This window comes from Pogona vitticeps, chromosome 11 (genome assembly GCF_051106095.1).
Source record: "Pogona vitticeps strain Pit_001003342236 chromosome 11, PviZW2.1, whole genome shotgun sequence".
Lineage (NCBI taxonomy): Eukaryota > Metazoa > Chordata > Lepidosauria > Squamata > Agamidae > Pogona > Pogona vitticeps.
Genome location: NC_135793.1, coordinates 8,133,920 through 8,156,632, shown reverse-complemented (window position 1 = coordinate 8,156,632; position 22,713 = coordinate 8,133,920). Strand labels below are relative to the sequence as shown.

Here is a 22,713-nt window from a genome sequence, read left to right as displayed (position 1 = left end):
GACTGACATATATGAGAATAAAGGAAATAATAAATAAAGAAGAAAAATTAGGTATTGACAGGAGGGAAGGCCTGGACATACAACCATGTTTTTAATTGGCTCTTAAAAGTGCCCAAAGTAGGGGCCACCCAAATCGCCGGAGGAAAGTTATTCCAGAGGCGAGGAGCCACCGCCGAGAAGGCTCTATTTCGTGTTCGTTCATTCCGGGCCTCCCTCAGCGTTAGGCTCCTCAGCCTCACCTCCTGGCTCGAGCGGGTGATCCGGGCAGATCTAGGTGGGAGGAGGCGTTCTGCCAAGTATCGAGGCCCTAAACCGTTTAGGGCTTTATATGTAAGCATTAACACTTTGAAGTCCATGCGGAAACGGATAAGAAGCCAATGCAGCATGGCCAGAGTAGGAGAGATATGTTGATGTTTTCTCACTCCCGTGAGGAGTCTGGCCGCCGCATTCTGCACCACCTGGAGCTTCCGTGTCAGCTTCAAAGAGAGCCCCATATAGAGCGCGTTACAGTAGTCTAATCTAGAAATTACGAGTGCATGTACTAAGGTAGTGAGCGCCCCCGTGTCAAGGTAAGGACGCAGCCAGGCAATCCGCCAAAGGTGGAAAAAGGCGATGCGGACCACTGACGCCACCTGCGTTTGCATGGTGAGTGTCGGGTCCAGGTGTATCCACAGGCTGTGAACCCCACTCTTTGCGGCCAGGGTCATGCCCCCAAAGGAGAGAGAGTCACCCAAGCCGCCAGCAACAGGAGCGCCCACCCTCAGAACTTCCGTCTTGTCCGGGTTCAGCCGCAGCCCATTCTCCTGCATCCACTTCAGTACGGCCTGACAAAAGTATAGTCTTATATGCAGAAAAATATGGCAACTTTCCAAGCACTGCAAGGGCCACTAACTCCAGAGGGCTTTTTAAAAACGGAAAATGGAAAACCTCATATTTGTTATCCACAACAGTTACACAAAACTCTCATTTACAAATCCATTTATACCAAGGTGTGCATCATTTGCTGCCAGGGGCAACCATGGGAACTAGTGTTGCCTCCCTGCCGTGCTTGGGGGCATCTTCTGAGGGAGAAGGTGCCAGACTTGAACAGACCTCTGACCTGATCCAACAGGCCTCTTTTTATGCTCTTCCCATGATTATTAGTCAGTCTAGAGCTGAGCCTTGGCCTTGAAAAATAAGCCATGGATCAATAATAACGATCCACATGTGAAAAGCACATTTCGAGTGTACGGTTATCTCAGTAATCCTGACAGCTGGCTCCCCACGATAGGCCAGTGGTATTCCTGGAGGCAGGAAGCGGAGAACGAGGGACCGGTTGCTCGCTTAAGGCAACCTATTATTTACTGGCCTAACGGATTGATTTTGCACCATCAGAATGCATGGCAATAGGGTGGATAAAAATCAGTGACTTTTTAAAAAATCAGATTGATTTAAAACGTGATTTAAATCACAATTTAAAAATATTTCTTCAAAAAATCAATTTAATTCTTAAAAAATCAAATCCAGCCTGCATGGCATCTTCACAAAATTTTCAACTGAGAAAGTATGCCGGAGTTTACATCTTGTCTAACCTTCTGCTCAATCCACGGATGCCTGTCCATAATGCCTGGCTTCCCAACATCTCCTTAAATACATTCAGCAAAGACGTGTCCACCACCTCCTAAGGCAACCTGTTCCACTGTTGACAAGGCCACAGCATTGGGAAATCCCCCCCCCCATACGCCCAATATCGGCTTCCTTGCCATTTCCACCCGTTTGCTCTACTGCGGATCTCTGAAACCAAACAGGACAAGCGTGTCGCTCTATCTCCTGTGTGACGGCCATTCATATATTTGAAGATCGCTATCATTTCTTCCCATATACTTTTTGCCAGGCGAAACATACTCAGTTCATACGCAAGGATCCACGGCTAGGACCCTTCAGCCTTTTTGGAACACCCTTCAGCTTTGTTTTTTCAAAGAATAATTTTAATGACACTGAACTGTTGTTTGGCCTCTCGTTTATAAATCTGTGGGCTCATTCAGATTTATAAATCAGACGGGCACCTGTCCCGCTGTTTGGTCATTGCAGGGGTGGTTGATTCACTCTTCTATCTGCTGACCACACAAGTGGATCAATTTACCCCTGGGGAGCCAAACCTGCACCTTTTTGAGCTCCAATCAGGGGCTTCTACTTTTTTGGTCCAAGTTGGCGCACTAATTTAGCCCACCCTTAGCCTGTGTGATCACTGGAAACGGACCAAAATGGAACTATGCAGCTGTCAAAGCCACCAAGGCTGCTTTTCAGATTGTATTTCCATCATCGTGAATTGGCTCCATAAATGAATCACATCAGTATATTGGCAAATTGAACACTTCACCTGCTGCTCTGCAGAGAGGCAAGGGAAGTGAAAAATATTATTTTGCATCTCCTACCAACCATTCCCAATGTGGCCATGTGGCCCTTAGGGGGGCCTTGGCACATTTGAAGGGGACAACAGAATGGAAAAAAACTATTTACACACAATCTTATATGGTTTGTTATGAAACTTACACAATCTTTATTTGGCCTATATTTTTTCACATTGTGTTTATGGTGGAAAAAAAAGGTAGAGAATGGCTGTGCTAGACCATCACTGATGCGTTGAATTAGATTACATTTTTTTAAAATTATTTTCCTTTCTGCGAAGTGCTGATTGAAACTGTGGCTACAGGCCGTTTCTCCATCGGCACTACACACAAGGCAAACAATTTTTTTAAAAAAAATTAATCTAAGTGATTCAGTGCATCAGCAACGGCCTGGCACAGGTAAACATGATGATTTCACTTCCTATGTCCTTCCACAAAGAAGCAGGGGAAGTGTTCCACTGACATCGGAAGGAACTGGGAAGTCGCTTGAAGTCAATGGTGCAATGTTTCCCTTGACCTCAAACGACCCTATTTAGACTGCACTAGCCCACACTAAAACAGCCAGTATGGACATGCCCTGAATCGCAAATAAGGTCCCATCCACGCTGAGCATTTGGTCAACTTTCCTTCCATCTGTCATACCAACACTGTATCTAAGCATCTACACAACACAAGGCTAAAATGAATGTCAACAGAGTCAATGTGCGACAGAAACCCTTGCATCATGTGTTTTACAACCATCACAAGGTGTGTGTGTGTGTATGTATGTGTGTTGTATTTTTGTTCCCTGATTTGCTCCAGTGCAAGGGGCTGCTCCTGTGGCTACCCCTCCTTTGTTGTTCCCTGTTGGTTTATGTGTTTTGCCCCCCAGGGGCAACACCGCCGTGTGGATGTGCCCTTAGACGAAAGGCGTGCACTGGCCGGGCAATGCTGGGATTCTTACCTGAGAGTGTGTGTGGGAAGCGCTGTTGCGACGAGGCCGGCTGGGCGCATGCCACTCATGACATCGGGGGAGGGTGAAGGAGCATCCCTGCATGACCATTGGCTGCATTAGAACAGACACTCATGAGGACAGAGATGTCTTCGAAGGCTGGATACTGGAAAACAATAAGAATAACCATTAGCTGATCAACGAATCCTTTATGCTGTGAAGGTGAACTTCAAGATTCTTCCCAAACATTGGACTCCAGGAATGGAGTCCATGACAACATTTCACCTAATCTTTTAATTCACTTGGGCCACATCCTCATTCCCCTTTTAATCCTTCCTGAATCTTCTGTCATTCCCATTGTTTCATGTGACATTACCTCTTACTCTGGATTAAAAAAGAGGGAGTTCTTAGGCATTCACACCAAATGGGGAAAGTGCCACCGGAGGGTGGGGGGAATGGATGCTTTGACGGTGGATTCATCTAGAAACAGGGCTGAGGAGATCTAAATAGAGTCACTAGTGGTTGTAGAGAGATCTGGTGCATCATTCGGCGTGACCTTACTTGATCCAGCTCCTTCCACTGTTCATTTGCCATATTGTGAAGTGGCTTAAGAAGAAAGCCACTTTGGGATATTGGGAAATTAAGCACTTCCTCTACTCTGTGGAGGATTTGAGGAAGTGGGAAAAAAAAATCAGGACTTCATTAGAGAATATGTGCTGAATCATTTATTCAAAAAATATTTAAAAATTAGAAACTTCCTCCTAGAATTAGGAGGAGCCAATGAAGGGCATCTCCCCTTTCTTCAAGGTCTTCAAGCTGCCTGCAGCTGAAGAGGGAGGCGATCTGTATTTTGGCCGTGTGAGACCTCAGGAAGCAATTTCGGATGTGTTGACAGGCAGCATTGGGGCATCTGAGAACATTCAGCAACAAATACCCCCTTCCCTTGGGTGTGGATGTGAGTACTAGGATGATCTATTCAAATCTACACCCCCAAAATACCAAGATATTGCAGAGCAAGTACAAAAGGATCAGGGACAATGACATGATATGAACAAACCCCTAACAGCAGAAGTGCAAGAAACAGACACACATCCAGTATTGGAGATTTTGTAGGTGTGACTGGAAGGGAACTTTCTGTGTTGGGGTGACTGTTGATCTGTCCAGCACTTACTAAGAGTTCCTTCCCTGTTTCTGATTCAAAGAGAGCCCCACCACTCTGCTCAGTGCTTTCCCTCTCTGTGTTGTTTGTTTACACTCAGTGAGTCTGTTGAAAGTGAGTCTGTTGAGGCCTCTTTCTGCAAAGCAGTCATGTTTTTAGCTTGCTGTCTTATCTGTTCAACTTATAGTTATTCTTTCACCTAAGAATGTCTCGGAATGTGTTATCGAGACTGTAAGCGCCAGTTAACGAGAAGAAAACCCGGTGGTCTACTCTGGGGAACTTGAAGCTAATTCTGCTTCGTGCATCCTGGCACTTCTGGTGTTGCAGCCAGAGGAATTCTGCAAAAATTCAAAACTCGGCCACGTCTATCTCATGGGGCAAAATTTACTGATATGTTCTCCTGCACCAGCTCCTTTGAAATCAACATGGAAGATTCCCCCAACGCGGCCTTCCCAACCTACAGCCCTCCAGGTGTATTCAGCTACAGCCTCCATTGTCTGCAGCACAATGATTCTCAGTATGTTTAGAGAGACCATCCTAAATCAATTCCGATCAGGACTGTTGAGTGAATCAACTCCAGCATTATGGCAGTTCCTTTCTGTAAAAACGAAGCACTATTGAAATATGTTACTATTATAGCTTTTAAAGACCCGAACAATATTCTACTAAGGCTTTTTGTCTGGTTTCCAAGCAAGCTGCAGCTTTTACTATAAAGGGAGCCAAAACCCTATTAGAAAGACAGAAAGCCATCAGACAAAACCAAAGCAATTACTGTGTGTGTGTGTGTGTGTGTGTGTGTGTGTTTGTATACATCTCTGCAGTAACTGTGCTTACATTGCTGTCGCTTTAAGAAAAGCAGCAGAAAAACTTGGGTCCGTAGTGGCTCTGAGGGATTTCTCCTCCACGGTTCGCTGGCACCAGAACTAAATGTTGGTTCAATATGTCACTCCTCGTAATGCTACATCTCCCTTTCCGAGCCCTTTGGGACCCATCCCTAGAAACAAGAGTCTGACACAGATGTCCCCAATCCGGGTCTGCGGCCCGGTGCTGGTCCGTGGCCTGAGACAGACCGGGCCACGGATACACACCTCCCCACCCCCCGCACGCACTCCCCCACCTGCGTGCATGCCCCTGCGCCTACATGAACACTCCCCCATCCCTTTGCACATGCACATGAGTGCCCCGTGCCACACCACCCTTTGCACATGCACACACCCGCACAAGCACCCACCTACTCCTTCGCGCATGTGCACAAGCAAGTGGGTTGCCCCGCCTTCCCCAACCGGTCCATGGGGTTAAAAAGGTTGGGGACTCCTGTTCTATCAGATCTGGGTGGACAACTTCCAAAGTTACACATGCCCCACTCTTACAACTTGGAGGGCTGCATCTTCATTTAAGAGAACTTAAATACATAAAGTTTCATTAAGGACTTCATGTTATATAGTTTGAATGCCATGTCATAGACATTTTATTTATCATTGTAGAAGAACATATTACACACTCAATTTTTTCCTAGTTTTGCTGGGGGAAAAAAATTCAAAAAACAGCTTTGGAAAAAAACAGAAAAACCCTGATTTTCCAGAAATGTTTCTTTTTCCCCCCCTTCCTCCCCCAGGCCTTCCCATCTCTATCCCTTCCCACTCCCCAAAATATTTATTTTAAATGAGGGGGCGGGCCCTTCATGCCCTCTAGTGGCCCCAGAAAATAAGAAAAACTGACACAAAAACTTTCAGTGTACCCACATCCACGTTGCCAAGAGAGAGGACGAAAAAGGGATAAAGCTAGAGTAGTTTCTGTAACAATTTTTTTTTCTCCATCCATGAGGAAAAGATGGCAGAAATAGGCAAATCAGGACTTGATATGCATAGCTTATGGTGGTCACAAGGTTCAACTCTGAAAAGTGATTTTTTTAAAAAAAGATCAAAATAGATTAGATGAATATCACTTTGATCGCTGTGATGGAATACACGAGATACAGGGTTGCACTGATTGGGTTGAAGAACTACGAGCAGGACTGCGGTTTCTCGTTCTTCTTCTTCTTCCTGCTCTCTTGGCATCTAGTCTTCAGCGCTGAGTACCAGCCCCAAGATAATCTAGCACTTCCTCTATTTCCTCTTTCCTTCTGCTGAAAACATGGGACAGGGAATTGGCTGGAGGATGTGCAGGCAAGCACAGGTAAATCAGGATTCCCATTTTCGTCTTTCTCTGTCCCAAAGTTTAATGGCCATTTTCCTCTCCCGTGACTCCCGACACATCTGTCATGCTATTCTTCGCAGCATTTGTTCGGGATTTATTTGGCTCCGTCCTTCTTACACCTCTGAAAACGGCAGCGTCAGAAGACTGGATTCTTTTGGCCCGCTACGCCTCGTTATCCAAGGCTTACAAAGCTGCCTTTGTAGTTGTGACACTGGCGTCATGCCTACCGTGCATTCTTCAAAATTCTTGCCGCATGTTGAAATTCACTGTACTTTCCACCAAATTTGTGGTTTGTGGTTTGACTAGAAACTTGTTTGTTTAGCTACGATGGCTCTACAAAGCTGAGGGCAAAACAGAAACCACCAGCAGACTTTTCCCCACTAGAAATTCTTTTAAAAATAATTATTTTACACTCACAAGAGGAGGGAAGATCTTTCCTGCCTTCTGTCTATTAGAAAATACATGGAGTCTGTTCTTGTTCTGAACTTGACGGAAGGCCAGTTCTTCATAACCAAGGTGTGCACGCACCTTCAAAAGCAAGTCCTGCTAACTGCACCTTGGACCTTGCTCACAAACCTGTCTGTCAGCAAACTCTGAACGCTAGCATCCTATTCTATGAAAGCTGCTTCGTCACATCATACCAGAACAATCTTGGAAGCCATAAAATAGTTAAAAGTGGGGTAGCCAACTCTAGAGGATCAGGACCACCCATGCTCATTTCTGGACCTTAAATGGCTCTGCCCACTTCCTACAACCTACAACCCCATGTTTTTCCTCATAAAAATATTAGATGTAGGGCTAAATTTAAAAGTCTCCTGTCTTCTCAAATGGCCCAATTAAAAACAAACGTTTTTTGAAAAGTCAGGAGTCTCAGGCCTCCTATGATGCTAGGACCCCAAAACACTGCAAATTGCCTCCACACTGAGAAAAAAAAGGGGACTAAAAATGTCCTTTATTCCCCTCCCATCACTTTTTAAAATTGGAGGGTGGGGATGCTGGAGACTCAGAGAGAGCTAGAGGTGACATTTGGGCTCAAGGGGGTGGGTGTGGTACATGTCACCGTTCCTTGCTTTAAAACTGGAAATGTAAAAGCATTTCGAAAACTGTCATCCAAACAATTCTGAGGTAATAGTTAACAATGACAGTAACTTTTGAGAGAAGACCCCCTAAGACTTCAGGCTAATGATATCAATGGCCTCCCAACCCAAACCCTTAGAAGTTCCATAACTCTCTTAGACACTAAAGAAAAGCAAAGTCTGAAGGTCACAATGCTGATTGTAATGAGAAATAACTCTCAGTGAACCCACTCAGCAACTAGGCATAGGCTTGTACTGCACTGAAGTCAACACACACACACACACACACACAGAACTGTTATAGCAGGCACACACACACAGAGAGAGAGAGAGAGAGAGAACTGTTATAGCAGGCTACACTGCTCTTTAATTTTGTATGAACTCATTTTCTGTTCTGTTTCTTGGGGCAATCAGGCCTCCCCTTTTCCTTTAAAGAAAAATTATAAAAGTGATATATCAACAGAGCAATATAAGCCTTCTCCCCTTCTCCCTTCCCTCCTTTACTCATTTATTTCCCTGAATTTATCTCCCTCTCAGTTCTTGGTTGTGATTTTTCCTTTCCTTTTTGCACAGCGTCAGAAGGAAGAAGTGGGTTTTAAAAGTATTGTGAAGAGCAGGGTTTTTTTTTTTAAAAAGCAAGGAGATGTTAATGCAACACCACACCACTTTCTTTACAATTCAAAGCAGGAAAGGTCCCTTTCTCTGCTCAAGCCATCATTCACTCACAAGAGAGAGGGGAAGACGGTCTCCTTCTGAACAATGTATTTCTGTTGCATTTGTGGCAGTGGTGGTGGTTTCTATTAGCGATTTAGCAATAAATGTAAAGTCGTGTCCGACTCTAGAAAGAGGTGCTCATCTCCATTTCTAACCCATAGGGCTAGTGTTTTTGTCTGAAGACAATCTTCCGTGGTCATGTGGCCAGCGCAACTAGACACGGAACCCCGTTACCTTCCCACTGAGGTGGTACCTATTTATCTACTTGCATTTGCATGCTTTCGAACTCCTAGGTTGGCAGGAGCTGGGACAAGCGACGGGGGCTCACTCCGTCACGTGGATTCGATCTTATGACTGCAGGTCTTCTGACCTTGCAGCACAGAGGCTTCTGCGGTTTAACCCGCAGGCACCACCACATCCCTTCATCAATTTATCAATATTTAGCAATAACCCTTTAAAAAAACAGTTTTAAAAGGGTACAAGCACAGTGGCCATGAAGTAGCCACAACGCCCAAAACCTGGACCTCTTTGCAAAGGAAATAAGATTATCAGCGACAGTCACACATGTTGAAATGATAACGAATGAAGTGATACATGATCAGTACGTTTTAAAACAATTCTCCCGGCAAGGAGGAAATAAACCAATTGCCAGGGCAAATGAATTGATGTTAACCGTGTGATATGTGAATGGAATTTTTTGAAATGATCCAAATAATAGCAAAAATGGAGTTTTTTTGGAAAATGTGAGTGAGCCCTAAGACCGGCCGTTGCATTCTGGACCTGCTGAAGCAGGTTTTCAAAGCTAGCTCTATGTAGAGAGCATTACAGTACTCTATTTTTGAGATTACCAAAGCATATTTTCTGGCACTTTCTGTCCAGCAGAAACACCTTTCATCGACCAAAGCTGATAAAAGGTGCTTCTGCTCACAGATGAAATCTGAGCCTCCAGGATCCATAATTTATTCTCTTATTATGGCAGTATTTTCAGGGTTATCATGATTCACCCCAAGACACAGTATTTTAACGCAGCAAGGAAGTGTCTGCAAATTACAAGAACTCAGAGGAAGAGTATCTGTAATTAGTCTCACTCGTTAAACAGATATTGTCTGAAGGGGGCTCTTCTATAAAAGGAATGAAGCACTTTACTGTTTAAAGAGGAGTGGGGTGGGGGGTGGTCATGAAACCTTTAAACACAGAGGGTAAAAAATAATTATTTAACAACACCCACTTGACAAGAATACTTCATTCTCCCAAGCCTTTGGTGTCAGGGATATATTTTGCTTACAGACACCCCCCCCCCCGTCTCACTCAACAACTAACATACAATGGCTCATACAACATGGATATGGAGATGATGACTAAACCCGGCTACAAACGCAGAGGCCTATTTAGCACTCACATTTACTCTGGCAACGTAATTACAGACTCAACAATGTCACACTGAACATCAAGGGCACTTTCACTCCTTCCTCTGCTAATGTGATCTATGTTATCTTGTGCCAACAATGTCCCTCTGCTTTCTACATAGAACTAACAGGACAATCTCTGCACAAAATAATTGATGAATATACATTGGACATCAGGAATGGCAATACATCGAAACCTGTTTCAAATCATCTCTATTTACCTGGACACTTTTAATGTTCGCATTCTGGAGGAGAAAAATTACAGGGTAAGAATCCAAAGGGAGGCAGCTGAGATAAAACATATACATATGCTTGATACTCATCTCAACAGGTTAAATATTAGTCAAGGGTTCTTAAGCCAGTACTAAAAGTAAAATATACAAAAATCCTGTTGTTATCTGCTGCTATTTTCCATAACCCAGGTTTCCTCCAAAGTAACCACTGCCACTGTTACAGAACAAGCTTCAAAGGTAAAGTCAGGAATTCCTAATTAATTAGCGTATGTGTAATACCACAATGATTATGTTGTTTTTGCTGTTGTTATCTATGGCCTATGGTTCCTTTACCCACTAGCCATTGTCATTTTTATCCGAACAAAGCTTCGAAGGAAAAATAAATGAATATCAAATAGGGGTCTTAAGTCATTCCTAGGTGTGAAATGCCCCATTGACTCACACAATTAGCCACTTGTTCCTACTAATCCACCATGGTGTCTTAACTTAGGTCCATGTACAAATTGTTAGCCATGTAGTTGTACTCTTACATCTGAGGACGTGGACATGATCCACAAAAGCTCACATTAAAATGTATCAGTTCGTTTTTTAAGGTGCCACAACATTTGTCTTCGTTATTATTTTTTTAAGTTTTGCTTTTGCTTTGTTTTGTTTCTTGTCTGATAGGGGCTCATAAGGTTTTCTTTGGGGCACTGATGTCCCTAGGCAGAGACGAGAAACCCTCTCGGACTACAGCTCCCAGAATTCCACACTGATGGCTGTGGGGTTCTGGGCATTGTACTTTAAAAGCTCAAACCATTCTCTCTTTTCACTCTCTTTCGCAGCATTGCTACCTTTCAGTGCTAAACTGGGTGATCACAAGAAACTGGGGAACAGCGTGTCTTTTACACACACATGAAACACCAAAAGCAAAACAGAAACAAAGGCCATAAATGGACATTTGAGATGAGTACATTTATTTTGGTGTGAACTCTGGGGGACTACAGTCCTCTTCTTCAGACACAGTTTTAAAAGTGGTGCGGAAAAGGTGATTTCAGCAGATGTAGCTTGCTATGCCATGTTGCAAAACTGAGTTTCCAAGAAAGTACATCCACTGTCTGTATGTGCCTGGAAAATGCTGGTACAATACTTATCTAGAGATGGGAGAGGATACTGCCTTAGATACAGCTAAGTCTCAGTTCATATGGAACAACGCTGCCACCACATCCTATCAAGCAGCCATTGGCCCTCTTGGCATTCAGCATCCTAGATGCCCATGCTATCATGAAATCATGACAATTTAAATGATGACAAGAACAAAACCAACAACCACAACCCCTGCAGGTGTAACCCAAATCAGGAAAGTCTAGCCAAATCTCACGACCGTGGGAGGAAAAAGGAACACGTACAGCAGTTAGAGAGTAAGATTTGCCTTGCCTAGTCATCCAGATGGAAAAGGTGAGGCCGTCATCCTTTTTGAGGGGTGGGAAGTGAAACAGATGCAGGAATGGACAGTTCTTAAGTTCTGTTCTGGGGATCTCCAGTTCAAGAGAACAAGTTGCCGCTGACACAAAATACCTTACTCGGTTTGACCCCTTCCAACAGTTTCCACGGGTCACGGCCAACCAGGATGGGAAGTCTTCTTGACCCAAGATTGAATCTGGCCTTCTTGGGTGTGGCCTTTGAGGTTCCTTCGATGCCCTTCTTCCTCTCCCCAAGACACCCTCGTCTTTGTAGCTCCCCAGCTTTTGTACAGGAACTTCTCTTTATTCTAAAGAGCTGGAATGTCTCTACAGTGGCTTAGGTGGGAGACCGTCACCGTGGACAGAGTGTCAGAACCTGGTTCAAATCCCCACTCAGCTGTGGAAACTCACTGGCAGGTGCCACTGGGAAAATAATCCCTTAAATATCTCACATATCATGGAAATCTTGCTAGGGTTGCCGTAAGTTGGAACTACCTTAATGGGACATTACAGACAGCTTAGATACTGGCAGTAAGAGATCTGCGTTTAAGTAGACGTGGTCTAGAGGGGCGGGGTATAAATTTAATAAATAATAAATAAATAAAGTACGCTAGTACTAATTTTGCTTCCATTTTTTTTTGTCTTTGTCTTCTTCGGTCATAACAGGAGGCAACCCCCAAGAACTCCAACCTTTAATTTGGTCCCTGCATTAATAGCAGGTCCTTTCTTGGGAGTGGATATTGTTGCAGAGTTTTCACATTTTGGTTAAATTCCGTTAGCTGAGCAGCAGAAATACAGGGTTTCACAGAGAATAGCTTCAAGTTCCCCAGAGCAATTAACTCACTTTTTTTACTAATCAACTGGCACCTACAATATCAATAACTCACTCTAGGACATTAGTAGGAGAAAGGATAAATTTTCTTTACTTCCAATTGTGAACAGATCAAAGAGCAAACTGACAAACATGACTGCATTCAGCAACAGACACCAACGCTCACTGACTTTCAACAAACTTCAGAGAGGGAAAAAGCACTGAGCAGACAGCTGGGGCTCTCTATGAATTCAGAGGCAGGGGAGGAATGATTGGTTAGCGCTGGATAGACTGACAGTCATCCCAACCCAGAAGGTTTTCTGCCAGCCACACCTACTACAGGCAGCATGAAAGACTGCAAAAACTCCAGCATTTATCTACTGGGCTAGAAGGATATGCATCTGATCCTTTATTCATCAGCTTGCTGAATTCCTAATACTTGCTCTTATTCTGCCTACTAATACTCGGTATGAAGTAAAACATCAAGCATGAAATGAAATGACTTCTGGTACTTAAAAACTGAGGCCACCATATAATTGCACTTGTTTTGTTGCAAACATATGCAAACTAGCCTGAAATACTCCTTTGTTCAGTGTTCCCTAACCAGCACATTTCTCTCCCACTGTCAAAGAGCTTCCCTCTATTTTGCAGCTGAAATTCCCTCTCTTCTGACATCTGGAACATGTTTTCTTTGCTACTGAAAACACAGTTTCTGGTTAAATGCTGATCTTCTTTGGAAACAAAGAACAGTCAACATGCGATTGTGTCAATATCCACTTTGACATGCAACTTCATAATTTCTTTTGAACAGGTTTGAATATATATTATAGCCCCACTGTACTGGGGGTAGAGTGGAGCTATAAGCTACCCTTAGTGTGTGTGTGTGTGTGTGTGTGTGTGTGTGTGTGTGTCTGGCGCCGACGTTGATGACATTTCGGCACCAGGTCAAAACCTTCCTGTTCCAGAAGGCTTTTAATTGAAATAACAACTGTGGGTCCTGATGATGGCAATTTTAATTGTATTTTAATTGTATTTTAATCATTTTATTGTATTGAATTTTAATTATTGTAAGCCGCCCAGAGACTTCTGGGTAGAGTGGGCGGCATATAAATTAAATAAATAAATAAAATAAATGTATGTATGTATGTATGTATGTATGTATGTATGTATGTATGTATGTATGTATGTATGTATGTATGTATGTATGTATGTATGTATGTATGTATGTATGTATGTACTGTATTGTGTTTCCCCTCAAGATTCCACAGAGAGAGAGAGAACAAAAAAGCAAGAGATATTCCAGAATTTAATATTCCTTTTTCATCTCTCATCATAATTATAGCAACATTAAGACAGGTCAAAGAGTCATACTGTACTTTACATTTTAAACAAAGATATTTGTCAATTTGCTGCCCTGTTTTCCCGAAAATAAGACCTAGCCCCAAAATAAGTCCCAGTGAAGTAAACCCCGCCCTCCATCCTTGTGCAGCAACCAGAAGAAGAGGACAGGACTGTCTTTGAATCAATGTAGATGGTTGTACATGAAAAAAATGAAACGTCCCCTGAAAAACAAAAGCCCTAATGCGTTTTTGGAGCAAAAATCAATATAAGCCCCTGTCTTATTTTCGGGGAAACACGGTATGCATAGTTATAAGTATGTTGATCCATTTCATTGTTTGCAAAATACAAGCAGACATTTAGATTTTGCTTAGACTGGCTGTTCTAAATTATCACTCCCTTCCCTCCATTGACAGACCCCCCCACAAAGACGTTTTTGTCTTTTTTTCCTAATACATTTATATCTTGCTTTTTCACCGAAACAGGACCCAAGGCGGCCAGGAATAAAGAAATACACCTTTCATATTGATTAAAACATAACACAAAAATGAATGGGTTGAGAACCCAATGAATGCAGAACAGTAAAAGATGCAACCCACATTCAACCTGTTAGGGCACTTTTCAGAAGCAGGTCAGCTCATGCGTTTGCCTGAATCAAAACCTCTTGTAGCTAGAAAGACAAACAGAAAGCCAAGAAATTCTGCTGAGCTGGGGAGCAACCACCAAGAAGTCTCCGTCTCGTGTTTATCACAGATGAAGGGCAGCGTGGGTGGGAGGAAGCGAGCGTTCAAATAGTTTGCTCCAAGTCATAGACACCAATTTATAGCGTTTTGATTTGTCCCGGAGATGAACCGTTAAGTCAGGCAAACGGCTGTAAACAGCGGAGTCACATGCTCCATCATTGGATGGCGTCCGTGCCGTCATATTGTGGACCAGCTTGAAGCGTCTGAACACTTTCCAAAGACAGAACGCGTGATAGTCATCCCCAATGAAGTAACCACAGCCCACGTCACCGTGGGAGGGCAGGAAGGGCCAGGAATGGGCCCGTTTGATGCACCCATCTCAGCTGTGCTGACCGCCTCCAAAATCTGAGCATTTAGAAAACAACTATGTCCTGCTTGTTCTTTTTTTCCTGCCAGAAGCAGCACAGTAGACTTTATAAATATATCAGATAATTTTAGCTTTATACTGGGCAAATGCATTGGGGGGAGCTAAGATCAAGTCTTCCCTAGTACTTGTTGAGGGACACAAGAGTCCACTGACACACGTCTGAAGTACCCAGTTCTTCTCCGCACCTGCTCCTGCTCGAACATCCCCTTTGATGGGACGTCTGCTGTCCACACAAACCCACCCGTCTCCAGAACCACTGGACCCACCCTTTCGCTTCGAGATCCCAGGATCCAGAGTTCCCAAACTCATCTGTTTGCGACCATTCTTTCCCCCCCCCTAATGTTTCTTCCTCATGACCTCCCCCCCCAAATTTCTTCCCTTGTTGCATTTGAAACAAAGTTCGAGCCACCTTCCGGACCGACCCACCACCCCTTTGGCAAATTATAGATTTCATCAGGGGATAGGAGAGGGTTAGGGGTGCCGCGGACAGAGAAGTGGGGGGGGGGGAGAAATCGTCTCAACAGGATTCCCAAGGAGGAAATTAAAAGGGAGGGCTGTGGTGCCTTGAAAAAAAAAACTAACAATGCCCCCCCCCAAAAAAACCCACACATAGATTAAGGAGGGTTTATCCCTCTGGAATGTGTCAAGGTGAAAAAAGAACCGGTGGGCAAGTGCAATTCATCAGGGGGAGGGGAGGGGGAGGTATCCTTAACCAAAGGGGGGGGGAATTGAAGGACAAAAGTGGTTCATATTTGGGGAGTGGGCATGCCGGGTGAGGGGGCTCTCCCTCCCCCCGGGTGTGAAGGATGCAGGCCGAGGGAAAGAGGCTGCGAGGGATGGAGGCGGCCCGGAGGATGATGGCCCGGGGGGGGGGGGAGAGAGACAGATGCCCCCTCCGGGGAGCGGACCCGGCCGCCCGGCTCCTGCCCTTCCTCCCCAACCCCCGAAAAGGGCCTACCTGGGTCTTCTTCCTCCCGCTGCTCGGCGACGCTGCCCGGCCGGATCCGCCGAGGGGCGCCGCTTTCCCCCTCCCCGCGCCCAAAAAGCATGCCGAGGGCTGGAAGGCGATCACATCTCCAGCCGGATCGGGAGGAGATCCAGCAGATCGCTCGCGCTGGCCTCTGGCGGCGACGGCAGCAGCAGCCACCGCTGCGAAGATGCTGCGGGAGGAGGAGATGGAGAAGAGCAGTGAAAAGAGGGGGGGAAGGGATGGGGGGCCCTTCAATCAATCACTCGGGGGAAAAAGGGGGGGGAGAGCAAGGGAGGGGGGCCACCCCGAGGAGGAGGAGGAGGAGGAAGGACAGACCCCCCCCTGCGTCGTGGATAGACCCCCTCCCCTTTTCCTCGCTTGGTCCCCCCCCCCCCAGCTCCGAAACCCTGGAGAGGAGAAGCGTTGCGCTCCGTTGCCATCGGTCACCACAAGTTATCCGCCGGCAGCTCGTTGCCAGGCCTCTAATCAGGACCTTTAGCAGGCGGAAGTGCAACAGGTCGTGTTGGCCATGAGCCCCCCCCCCGGGGGGGTGGATCTGCGTTCGGAGAAAAGCCTCCCCTGCCCGGATTTCTGCTGAGCTCAACCCAGAGATGCCCCCCAAACCACAGGAGCCCTGCTGGGAGGAAAAGTTGGCAACTTTCAAGGCCCTGTCTAGGAACATCGTGATGGACAGGCGGGTGTTTAGGGTAGAAAACAAACAAACAAACAGGGGCATGAGCATCAGAGCAAAACAGACAGAAGCTCAATAACAGAAAGGATGGAGCCAATTATATTTTTTTAAAAATAGACAATTCAAAAATTCCACCCTACTTGTTAAGTATTCTAATATTTTTGCACAAATGTCAAAAATACAGAAAAGACAGGAGCCAACTGGCTTCCAAATGGGAATTTGGGCAGAATTGTGTGGTGATTGTTCCTAAAAGCAGGAATGGGCAACAACACTGGGTTGAATTGCCGCTCCCCTCCCGCCCGGAGCCCCGTTGATGGGAGTTCCATAGGCCTTCCAGCCACCATCCGCACTTAAAAGGCTGAATGAAGAGCCTTGACCAGCAGGGGAGAAAGAAAGAAAAGAAAAACTTCATCGTTTTCATTTCTTTTTCTCAGTTCCACCTGTATCACAGGTGCATTTATAATAATAATAATATAATAATATAATTTATTGTCATTGTAAGTATACAATGTATACAGTATACCATACAACGAAATTCACATTCATTTAGTGGGGACACAGGAGAAGGCCTTCTCTGCTCTTGCTCCCAGACTTTGGAACTCCCTCCCACTGGAGGCCAGCTTGGCCCCATCTTTGCTCTCCTTGAGGAAGTGGATAAAAACCTTTCTCTTTGGGCAAACTTTCTCTTAGGGACTGGGTGTCTGTGGAAGGGTTCTTAAATGGATGGTTGCACCTTGCTGCTTTGAATGTGTTTTTGGCGTTGCTTTTGCTTCACGTTTCTTAAAGTGCTACTTCTTTGATCTTTTTTCGTGCTTGTATCCTTACTGTTTTAGCTTCTGCTATTGTCTTGTAATGATGTAAACCGCGTTGGGTCCTTTTAAAGGAGAAAGGCGAGGTGAAATAAAATAAAATAAATAAATGATAATAAATAGTTGGCATAGGCTATCACAGTATGGAAAAGATGTGGCCGCCTAGAGTAGTCCACCACGACTAGATAGGCGGGATATAAATTAAATAAATAAATAATAAAAAATAATAATGTGTTGGACGGTGGTTACTGACATCCTTATGAAACATTTTAATGAGTTGCCAGGGGAAAATATTTATTTTGTGGCATCCACGTACTAGTGATCTGTGGCTTAATCTCCAGTCATGCAGGGATTAGGGATTAGAGTATGCTGCAAGCAAGCCCTGCCAATTTCTGCAGTGTGAATATATTGACGCTTAGAGGCGTCATACTGCCGTGCTTAATTTAACCAGATAGACATAGTCCCTAACCAGTCGGTTCTAATTTTGCCTCAATAATGACATAGCGAACTATAACACAAACAACGGTGGCAATCAAATCACTTTCGTAAGTACAGTACCATATTAAAAACATGAAACAGGGCGCTTGGTGTATGTAGAGGCAGATGCAGAAGGCTTTAACTTCTTAGCTATCTCTGGTCCGTTGCGTTCAAGCCAGAATCCTACTCATGTTCACATAAGATGTGTGTAACGTGCTGTGTCTAACTGAGGAGATGCCAGCGCAGTCTTGGTGGCGTACCTGGTCGTGCGCCTAAGTGTACAACCAAGATGTGCCCTTGGCATCTTGCTAGCTATCTGCAGTTAGCTGCAGCAAATTACACATACCTCGTGTCAACGCGAAATACATGCCGGCTTCTGTACTACAGAAAGGATGATAGGCAAAATGCTTTTTGGGGAGTTCTGTCAGTTAGCAGAATCTGCAGAAATGCACCATTCAGACAGACTCCCCAGTCCTCCCCTGCTATCATCATCTTTCTACATCTATATATTGAACTCCAGATATTGTTGGACTGTAAGTCCCAACAGGTCTATGCAACAAAGGCTGCACTTTGCCTTGCTGTAGCTCCGTGGTTTAGGTACCTGGCTCTGGAGCCAGAGGTTGGGAGTTTGATTCCCCTGTTGCGCTTCCTAGGAGTAGAGCCAGCCTGGGTGGCCTTGGGCCAGCTGCAGTCCCAGGGCGCCCCCTAGAGGAAGGGAATGGAACACTACTTCTGAGCATTCTCTACCTAGAAAATACTGGAATGATCATCATAAACCAGAATTGATTTGACAGTACATGTTGTTGTTGTTGATGATGATGATGCCACACCAAACATATTGTTCAATACAAAGTGCTGCATTGGACCTGCAATTGCGCCTGATGGAGAACAATAAGCACAGATGGCTCAGTGGGAAAGAAAAAATATATATAAAATGCTGGAAATCAATTAAAAAAAAACTGTAAAATGTAGACACCATCTTAAAACAAGCATGCTTTTCCCAAGATGGCACTTCTTACAACACTTAACCTGTATAATTGAAAACATTTATCAAGCATATTAATGTCTGCTTCCTACTCTTCCAATGGCTGTTTTATTCATCTGTGTGTACATGCAAATTTTATGCAATTGCAACTAATTAATGGAGTAAGATTTAACTGAGTGACACTCAGATGTAGGTAACTGGCTTACAAATTAGGGTACAGAAGTAATTATGTAAAACAAATAAAACCAACCACTGTCTTCTGTGCTCGCCCAATGTCCTGCTTTTAAATCCATGACAGCAGGCAGAACATGTTATGCAACAAGAAAAGCAAAATGTTGGTGTCCTGGAAAAATCCTGTATAGACCATGGCTTTGTGCACCAGTTAATGCAGGTCTTCCCACTGGAAGCCTCCAGTAGAACGTATATGAAAGAAACCATATAGTACTAAGTGAAGGCGGGAGCAGAAAATAAAAGAAGTAGAAATCCTGTAGGCAGAACTGGAAAGAATTGCCCTTCCTCACAACTGTGGTCACATGCTTCTACAGGGATGGAAAAAGATAGAATACAGCTGCCAGAATCCCACAGAATTCTATGTTATAGCTGAAGATTTATTATTGCTTAAGAGGTTTTTATAGATCATATTCTAAGCTGATGATTTTCCATGTTGCTTCCAAAATAGATTGTGGCTATACATAAACATACAGTCATACACCATATTTTGATTCAGCTTAGCTTTATGAATTGGGTGGGACTTAGAACACACAAACAAAACTGGAAAAGGATACAGTAGGTATCAATTTTCAAGGAGACAGGTGTATTTCAGCATCTCTCTGTATGTTTAAATGTGTGTGTATGTATAAAAACACAAACAAACTTATGGGAACTTTAAAAAGAGGTGCCACATGCCTCACTTTGCTGTTTTCTCCAACATCCACTGATGTTTTGTTTATATTAATTGCAGCCCATTTTTTCCTGGGGCTTGCTGGTTCCTTTTGCTCAGCCCGCCCTGTGGGTTGTTGCTGTTGTCCCCAGCATGCGGTGTTGCACTGGTATTGTTTAGGTAGTGCCATTTCAGTCTGGCTTCAGGCCTGGTTATGGGACAGAGACAGCCTTGGTAGATGACCTACGGCGGGAACTGGGCAGGGGATCTGCCTCCCTGTTGTTTCTGCTGGACCTCTCAATGACTTTTGATACTATCAACCGGAGTACCCTCCTTGACCCGCCTCCCTGGAATGGGACTTGGGGACTCTGCAGAACTCAGGTGCTGCTGCTGGAGGATTCCTGTTCAACATCCTGGCCACTGGCCCTCTGGGTTCTGCTCTGTCTCCTGTGTTATTTAACTTTGACATGAAACTGCAGGGAGAGATGATCCAGGTTTGGCGTCACCAGTACAGTATATACACCCAACTCTACCTTTCCTTGCCACCTAAAGCCAAGGAAGCTGCTTCCGTTCTGGATCAGTGTCTGGTGTCAGTAATGGATTGGACCAGGGTGAATAAATTGAATTTTAATCCAGAGAAGACAGAGATGCTTCTAGTTCAGCCAGAGGGATGCAGCCAGTGCTGGATGGAATTACAATGAAAAAACAGGTGCACAGATGGGGGGGGGGGTTGCTCCTAGATTCATCTCTGAGCCTGGATGCCCAAGTCTCGGTGGTGGCCAGGAGTGAATTTGCACAATTAAAACTAGTGGGCAGCCACATCCATTTCTTGAGAAATCTGATTTCGCCACTGTGATACATGCCTTAGTTACTGTACTTCCTAGCTGGATTACTGTAATGCACTCTATGTGGGGCTGCCGATGGAAAGTGTCATGAAACTTCAGCAGGTCTAAAATGCAGCAAGCAGGTTGCTGATAGGGGCTGGCTACAGGCACTGCTTGCTGCATTTTAGGCACTGTAATTTTTTAAAGGACAGGTCACAAACAAAGATCTATAGCAAAAAGAAGAATCGCTTGTTCCTAGAACTGTAATTTGGATCAAATTTGAGAAAAAGGTAGAAAGGGGAGAAGGGTGATAAACATGGTGAAAGAGCAAGTGAAAGGGCAGAGAAACAGGTGAACAGGAAAGGCAGGGCTTGATAAGAAAATGTTTTTGTCCTGTGTGGACAAGGGGTACTGGAATGAAAGATCATGGGTGCATGGATGCCAAGAATGAGCTATGACATCATTATGCATCATAAAGGTAGCACAGAGTTCACCCAACAAAGCAATGTCACCTGGTCTGGACAAGCCCTCACAGATCTTTTTAAGTGTGAGCATCTGGGGATTACAATCTATGTTGTAGACACACAGAATACAATATTTAAGACAGAGATTTATATATACACTGTGTACATGATTCTGGATGCTGAGACAGCATGAAATGTGATACAGAAGATGACAGTTCCTTGTCTAACACTGGTAATGAACTTTCACAATGATGATTGCATAAACGGCCTATTGATAGGTAGAGTAATTAGCTAATATCAAGTGTCTATATACTAATCCAAAATTCCTAGGGCTTTATTTTTGGAATACCAAGAAAGAAACTGAATTCTACTTTCAGGGAACAGATGACAAGGCATCAAAATCTGGACTCCATTTGTGATCTGCTTGGGAAGGAAAATACTTTTTCACGTGCATGATTCAAAAAAGCTTACAATGTTGGCAGAAAATGAAGAGAAAACAGAAAAATATACTCCTGAAAGCATGAGAGGGAGGGACGGAGAAGGACAACCAATCAAAACATGGAGAGTGACTGAAATTTTCAGTCCAAATTTCAGACATGGGCAAATACTATCAAGAAAAAAGACAAAGTTGTAACCCACTGTTTTCTTTGCAGGCTGTCAACAGCAGTACACTTTCCTAACTTATCATTCCCTAGGCTCCTTCAGTGAGAGGGAGAACGTAATTGGGTTGCTTAACATTTCAGACACAGAATCATAAATGGGCTGTATGTATGCAGAGTAAGATGCAATAGCATTTTGAATCCTTTCCCTAGGAGAGAAGCCTTCAAAAATCAGCATCCCTTCACTCATGCAACCAGGTTACACTGAGAAATTGCTCAGTTGACACACCTTGGTACCCTTTATGCCTACCTGCTGGAGATAGGAAGCAGAAACTGTGTTTAGTATTAAAACTTTGAAGACTACCCATGGGGCTTCCCCACCCAGAGTGACACGCTGACTTACGTCACATTCCTTTAAAAAGGTAAAGGTTCCCCTTGACATTTTTAGTCCAGTCGTGTCCGACTCTAGGGGGTGGTGCTCAACCTCCCAGCAAAATGAAGTGGCTAATCCTTTTCTCCTGTCTGCAGTCACAAACTGTTTGTCCTACCAAACGAATAGGTGAAATTAGCTACTGATACGCATTGAGCAGGAGCACCTTGAAATCGGGAGTTCCAAATCCTCAGTATTCCTTGGAGGAGTAAATGCTAGCCTGTGTAGCTTTGAGCAAGCAACATGGTCCTAGAAAGGAATGGAAAGCCATTCACACTGCTGGAGTGGGAGCTGGGAAATCTAGGTTGTGCTGGTCACTGCACCATGAAATACTGGGCGGCCATGGAGATGTCAAGTGCTCTTTCAACCTGACCTACCTTTCGGGGTTGTTATGAGAATTACGTAGGGAGATAGGAAGCCGTGTAGGCTGCCTTGAGCACTTTGGCAGAAAAGTTGGATATAAATGGAGGGAAAGCTTGTAGCCAAATGTCACACCCTCCAGGGGCTGAGGTTGAGCACCAGCTGTTTGAAAGAACTAAGCCTTAATTTAGGATTGCCTTGAATTTCAGATGTAGCTGTGCCTTGCAGAATGCTTACAGAGATGACACAAAGTGACTTGAAGAAGCAAAGTCAGAGGCTGCAATAAGAAAAACAGAACATTAAATACCAGCCCATCACTGCACTCTGCACAATGGGAGAAAAACTGATCCACTGCGTCTGACTGGGGGGGAACATTTCAAGCAAAAGGGTGTAAATCATTTCTTCCAGTCCCATTTGGAAG

The 22,713-nt window shown here is 44.4% G+C and overlaps 1 protein-coding gene across 1 annotated transcript in view; it reads right to left on the bottom strand.

Moving 5' to 3' along the window:
- The window catches only part of DRP2 (dystrophin related protein 2), a 67,272-nt gene extending 51,319 nt beyond the window's left edge, over window positions 1–15,953 (bottom strand). Inside the window, exons 1-2 of the mRNA XM_072980983.2 lie at window positions 15,762–15,953; window positions 3,331–3,484 (exon numbers count right to left, since the gene is read on the bottom strand). Of these exons, the coding sequence (XP_072837084.2) occupies window positions 3,331–3,438 (108 nt within the window). The 5' untranslated portion in view covers window positions 3,439–3,484; window positions 15,762–15,953. The remainder of the gene's footprint in view (window positions 1–3,330; window positions 3,485–15,761) is intronic.
- Window positions 15,954–22,713: the final 6,760 nt, after the last annotated feature.